Consider the following 7,298-nt stretch of genomic DNA (forward strand, 5'->3'; position numbering starts at 1 on the left):
GAGCTGCAATATTTACAGACATATAGCGTTTCCATGACTACCACCTGTGTCTCTTCACAGTGTGTTGTTTTTTTCCCATTCTGAAATTGAAGATTACCTTAAATTTTAAGCACATCTCCAATAGGAGAGCACAGTTGAATTTATTGAAACATCAATTAATAATATTTAAAATTTCATAATTTTCAATGATTCATTGACAGATAAAAAAATTCTAATATAAAATGAAAATAAATTATTTTGCCTGATTAAACGCTATAATACACAGGTGAGATTTCACAACGAGAAATTCTGTACTTTTTCTAAATCATGAAAATTGAAATATGCACCAATCTATAACTGTTTTTGATAGTTTTAATGGTTAATTTAAATATACAATGTATGTAACATCATTATTGCAATGCAAGTTAAAACTTCTGAAAATGTCTTTAATAGTCTGATTGAAACTGTGAAAATATGTGACTATTTTGACGTGCACCAGGTGGAGCATCTAAACAATGGCTTCAGTGGCCTCTGTGAAGTTCAATATCTGTATGTATGTATGTATGATGTCTCCACTCTCTGGCAACGCAAGACTTTTAATAAAACATTGATCAAGTAGTTTGTAGTTAATAACTTTCAGGGTAATGTTTATCTCATTACGATAGTGACAAAGAAATGAAAATAAATTAGAACAAGACTATTTGACATTTTCAGTAGAGTTAGAGATCATTAACAATGCATGTCACTTCTGAATAGTCCTTCTAATTCATGGAAAAATGTTCATTGCAGGTGTTAATTTATGCAAAATTAAATTATCAGACCCGTTTCTGTGAGAAAAAGAAAGCTGTTAAAATCCTTTTATTTTTAAAAAAATAAATAAGTCTAGTACACTCAAAAGGGTTGATTAAGTGTTTTGTTGATGTTTTTTAAACACTTTTGACTAAATAAGCAAAAATATCAGCATAACTCAGAGGTTTCTCCCAGGCATTGGCGAACAACATCAGACCTTAGAGCTTTCAATTCCCACATGCATGAACATGGAAAATTTGGCGGAGAGAATCACTGAGAAATACTGTGAAAATTTTTACAACAAATTAAATCTGCAAATGCTCAAAACAAGGCAGTTCACTGATTGGGTTATAGCAAAGTTGCTGAGATAATACTGTAAACAGCTTTAATTTCGAGAGCGAAACATTTTCGTGAATTTTGCGAAATTTTTTTAGCAGCAAATATTTCAGTAAAATTAAATGGCGTGAAAACTTAGGAGATGGCCGAAAATGTTTACATCAAACACTGCCCTCTATAATAAATATTGCTTTAAGAAATAGATTCAATCATCATTTAACAGTGAATGAACACTACGGAGACAATTTTGAAACATTGAGATTTGTTTCTATGAACACATAATTGATGTCAACGATACAGAGAAGTCCTTTTATCAATCTCTTAAATAGAATTTGAATAAAATAAATTTGCAAATCATGTTTACTCTATTTTTATTGTGCCCTTTCTTTGCTGACATTCTTAGCTTATTACGACAGGAAATCGTCACACAACATGCATTATAAGAGGATGTCCTCTTTATCTCACAAAAGACAGTGTTGTCATGGTAATAAAAGAGGGAGGAAGACCCTATAACACATCAGTTATCATTAATCATTCTGTATAAGAGTCATATTTGTTGATGGATGGTTTTGGCTTTTTAGGGAGTTTAAATTGGTCTCGCCAAAAGGTGCAGCGGTAATTCACATCAACTGTTCAGAGGTACTGTAAAACCCTATATTTTCACTGGCATTTAATTTCACTATTTCGGTATTTTGTTCAATTTCTCTGGGTTTTATGTTCACGAAATTGGCAGGGGAACAATGAGTTCTATTGTTATTTTGCACATGTTCATGTGGATTTAATTTAGCAGCATTTATTTATCAGCGAAAATAACAAAATGAAATATCTGTGAATATGTAATGTGTTTACAGTACCTTATCATGCTAGTTTTATATTTGAGAATTTGACAGCGTGACCTAAGAATTATAAACAGGTCTACCATACTAGTAAATCTGTCAATATCCCATGTCTTATCTCATTGCATTGTGTAATTTGACATTCTCATAAATACAGCGGTTTATCAACAAATTAGTGTCAGAGAAATATGTTATAAAAATTTCACATATCAGAGAAAATCATTCAAACATTTGTAGCAATGAATCTTTAGTCAGTCACATTGACTGTCATCCTCAAATCAGTTTTAGTTTGATAGTGTAACAAGATTTTAGTGTCCAAACATTTGCCCACATGATTACAACAGAGTTACCCACAGAGAGTTACCATTTGTCCTCATCAATAGCAGGTGCTTAATCATTGGCTGTCACTTTCTAAATTTCGTTTGCGCTAGATTTTTTCATAACAATGACACATTTTGTAAATTATTTTATTATATTAAATTGTTTTTATTTATTCTTTTCAAATATTTCAGCTCAATGGTCAAACAGACATATGTTCAGTTTTATTTTGTAAATTATTTCATAATTTGAAATTGTTTTATTCATTTTATTCAAATACTTTGACTAAACAAAGAACACCAGTAAAAGGGATATGTTTAACTTTCTCAGGAACAAAGCACAAGTGTAAACACCACATGTGAAGCCACAATCAAGGTCAAGCTGTTCTACATACCAGTCTACACATTATTCCGCAAAACACAGATCATGGGACTATGGTAGTAAGTACGATCTTTCATAAAATAGGACATTTTGATTGCCCGAGCTTTGGAGTAGCCGTGGATGGTGGCGGACTGAAATTCTAAAAAGATTTATTTCAGTGTACATGCAGCCAACATTTGTTACTACACAATACAGTGAGAGCTTTGTTGCTTTGTCACGAGTTAATTGTATTCTACATCTATTTTAGGTATTCCAGTATGTAAAGTCATTGTGCGTATAAATTCCAGTCTGACAGAATACAGATTTAGATACAATAAAAAGAGACATGCTTGAAAGGTCTACAAATTCAATGGGATTATCTTATTATTATTAAAATATTTCCTTCACTTTCTTGATTTATTTTTCTAACGCTTATTAGTGTTACAAATAAAAAAAATAAGCTAGTAGAATTGAAAAAGAAATCTAATAAAATAACTTTACTAACTAAATCATTTTTTAAGATAAAAAAAAGCGACTGTCACTAAGAGCCAAGTGTCAATACACATGTCTCTCACAACAATAACACAGCTGAGTGATCAACAGAAACAAGAACACGTATTAGAATCACCCACCCTATATCGCCCATTGACGTGATTACATAGTGTACATTACGCTTTTCTGAGAACTATACTTAATACAAGAAATGATCAGAGCGGGCAGACTTACCTGGCTTTTGATGAACTGTTCTCGCTCCTGTTCAAGACTGGTTGTACCTTTTCGGGATAGTCTCGACATATTTGATACTAAGCGCCAAGTACAGTATTTAATTCCAATGGGTTAATGCGAACAACAATTTAAGGAACTTGTCTCCTATACACACTCTCAAGCTTTCAACGATCACCCACGTCGGGAAATGATTCACGGTCAGGGCACGGATACAGGAACCCCTCGATAGAAAATGGCGGAACTCCACCACCTCGCTAAGCAAAGTGGGAATGACCTTCGACCTACATATCAGGTGGTTCCCACGTGTCGCTCAATAGTTTATATTTGAGCCGAGTAAATCCCCGCGTAAATCCTTCAAGTTTTTTGCCGCTTTGAAATTAAATTCTTTCCCAGTTTATTCTTCTTATTTGGCCTGAGTTATTTTTTAGCATTGAAAAATAATTAAATTTCATCCGCCTATTTCAGACTATTGAAAGTGAAATTTTCTGAAATTCTACCAAATTAATATTCTGGTATGAGACTGGCTATTTCATATCTTAATGTCCAAAAACTATTGTTTTGTCGTTGACCATAGTTCTAACAGTGACTAGTGAAATTAGAAATTGGAGTTTTACTGTTTCACAAAGATGTGTGTTGCTAGATGTACCTTTTTCCGCCTCCCATAAAAACTTTTTACAAAAATTCTCAATACCCGGCTGACAATTACAAATGTAAAATAAAACTACAGTGTTAAAGGTAGAATGCTACTTGTGATTTTTTTAATAATGCATATATTTTAGCACATAGAGCAGTGACAACATTTTGTGTCAAAATTTGTCAATTGGTTCATTGTCAAGCTGTCTTGACGAAAGAAAACGGTAAAATAATATGCATAAAATGGCATTTTAAAGAGCGGTAGTCGTCGCGCCACCCATTCGCGAAATATATAGGTCTCATATAAACAAAGATGGCGACTTTGACTGTTGCGCAGATCAACGAGTACAAACTGAGACGTTACCAAGCTTTAATGGGGTATTTTTAGGTGTTGGAAGGTATCGAAGGAGTCGCCGGCTGTAATAAGTTCAAGTCGCGCCCGGGATCGCGCTCAGGTAAAACCTCTCTCATACATGTATTTGTTATTTCCATTAGAAGAGCGCTTTGGCTTGTGGGAAAATCAATGTTTATCAACACACATGCGCAGCGCGACAACCACTGCCCTTTAACTGCGGCTCCCATAAACCATAATAAAAACATGTTTCCTCGTTAAAAACACACTAAAATGATGTCAATTTGTTTTTACTTACAGACATCAAAGAGTACCCTGTAAGACACATATCGACATCCATTCTTGCCATAGGAAACAATGGTCAAATGCCATAAAACAGACAAAACATTTTATTTTCACTACATTTTAAAGGACCGATTTTCTCTGCGTGAGTACGGTTACCCCATATTTTTAATTTATTTTCTTCATCTTTGTAACATGGTATATCAAATATGTAAAAATATAGAAAATGACAAGATTTTTCTTTTGTGTGGCGTTCTACCTTAAGTAGAAACTGAATAGATCACGGTTCTTCGTGCGTCGACTTCGAGTCTGTCTAGCACTATATCCCACTAGTTTTTACTCATTTGATTTGAAATAAAAACTCATTATAACAAATCATTACAATGTAAGTATATTCAAATTTATGACAGAAAATTATACCTGCCACGCATAGTATGAACGGAAGATCATAGGCCTCGTATAGGTACATTGTGAACACTGAGCTAAAAGGAGACAATCATAAGCCATTTTCTGTTTTCATTACCTGCAGCTGACAAATCTCTTTGAAAATCAACAAGCACCTTTAAAAATATATTACTGGTTAGACTAGATGGAGAAATATTAAAATGTACTAGCTTTATAACTGCTGTTTTGGGTGGTACAATACTCGTACCATAAAAAGAGAAATTCGCGAAATAGAAATGTTTGCAAACTAAATTACTGGTATTGGTAGCGTATGGGTTGTTGTATTGGAGTTCAAATCCCACCAATGGTTGAGCACCAAAAAGGGTCCAGAATAAGAAATGCAGTGTTACAAAACGATAATTTTTCGCGATCATTAAATTATTTTCCATTTTTGTTGTTTTCGGAGATTTCTTTTTATTCATTTCTTCATACTTTAATTTAAAAACCAAACAAAAACACAATAAGACTTGTAAGCAAGTCTAAGTCCAAATACAAATATATTCTCTAAATTTAGAAAAGATAGCGAATTAACAATTTTTCTGTAATAATTATGAAAAATATTATCGGTGTGCATATGTAATACATTTAGTTATGAATTATTTTGATATACTTCTGATTTTTCTTGTCAAAAGCAGTTGTTTTTAGGTTTAACCCTCCCAAAACGAAAGAATTTCATAATGTCGAAAAGTCTTTATCGTGAAGGAACTTAAAAAACCGAGCTCTATTTTTGTTTAAAATGATCCTTAGGTTTGTTGTTTAAAAAGAAAACGTCCGTAGTTGTCGTTAAATGGTACATCCGTATTTTGATTTAGTATAACACAGATATAGGAAACGTATGATAAACACAACGAACTTGAACTAAATGTGCATGTCACTGATAACGTATGCATCCACACAGATTTATCGCTACAAACGAAATATATAATAAAATGCAACGGCTATTTTTATATTCTGTTTACGTATTTTTCAAATCCATATAATACTGAACCAAATTGACTTTTGCTTTGCCAAATTAACACACACACGTTTAATGTAAAGATGTTCACCGTATGCATGATAAATAAGCAGCAGTTGTTGATTTGTAGTGGCCAAAAATAATTCTTCTTTCTTAGTTAGTTGCGTGATGTTTTCATATAAAACTACATGATGTTACATGACATATCATTATGCGTTTACTCATTTAGTTCTACAAAGGCATTTATAGCTCGGTATTACATAGATTGAAACAAAATATAAAACAAAATTGCTGGAAAACGCAGCACACGTTTCTTTACATGACACATAATGTATCACTCTCCGCTCAGAGGGCGTATACTTACACCACGCTTTAAGGTCTCATGCCACTAATTAACCAATGGCTGCTCGTAGAGCACACAGGGTACCCCGGAAACTATAATCAACTGTAATACGCAGTCTCTATGAGCGGGGGGGGGGGGTATCGGCTGGTATCTAGTGTAAGAAATAGACAAGGGATGAAGGCTCCAGCCAGCTCACATTTTTTAAACTCGAAAAAACAGACGAAAAGAATAAAAAATAAAATATAAAAAAAACACCAGGTTGAAGAATATTAGTTGCTCCTTCAAATTTCGCCAAAGCCTTGCCTACATTTTACCGATATCTGCAGAATAAATCAAGAAAACTACACAAATTGACTTCATTTAGGAATTCCTAACGGTTTGCCCGAACGCACGGCAAAGTTTGGAGGCGTGGCCTGTAAGCATTTGGCAACAACCAATCACAAAACTGGTTACGAACCACATCGAGGTCACGACTCGGTTAGCCTTGCTCAACTGGTTGGCGGTAGTGAAGTAGGCAAAAAAAAAAGTTTTTTTTTTTTTTTTAATGAGTGCAGGGTAAAGATGAATTTGGTCAGCAGGAGGGGGAGAATTTTTTTTTCAGGTGGAAGGTAGCTTATGAACAGCTTTTAATTTCCCCTCTTTTCTTTATATTAATAAGCATACTTCAAAAGGACCATACAATATATTTTGTCCCAGAGAAATGACTATTTCAATTTATTGCTCGTTGGCTGCATCTGAATTTTGTGTCATGTAAGTAGATTGTAGACATGGGGTGCATAGTGTAGTCATGAAATATTTTCTATTTTCAGTGCTTACAGTAAATGTAATTGATCCAAACGTGTATTATTGTCTGTTACTAGTATCTGTGAAAAGAGGGTTTTACCACAAACCGAGATCAGTTTGCGCAAAGGATTGTGGGATAGTAAAAAACCCTAGTCATTTCGC

General features: G+C 33.7%; 1 protein-coding gene across 1 annotated transcript in view; it reads right to left on the reverse strand.

Annotated features, from left to right (window-relative positions):
• LOC102802285 (huntingtin-interacting protein 1-like) overlaps positions 1 to 3,597 on the reverse strand; it is a 54,134-nt gene extending 50,537 nt beyond the window's left edge. The window contains exon 1 of the mRNA XM_085491300.1: positions 3,345 to 3,597. Within this exon, the coding sequence (XP_085347426.1) occupies positions 3,345 to 3,413 (69 nt within the window). The 5' untranslated portion in view covers positions 3,414 to 3,597. The remainder of the gene's footprint in view (positions 1 to 3,344) is intronic.
• Between the last annotated feature and the right edge of the window lie 3,701 nt (positions 3,598 to 7,298).

The sequence above is a fragment of the Saccoglossus kowalevskii genome, chromosome 16, assembly GCF_978046115.1.
Source record: "Saccoglossus kowalevskii chromosome 16, keSacKowa6.1, whole genome shotgun sequence".
NCBI classification, from domain to species: Eukaryota; Metazoa; Hemichordata; class Enteropneusta; family Harrimaniidae; genus Saccoglossus; species Saccoglossus kowalevskii.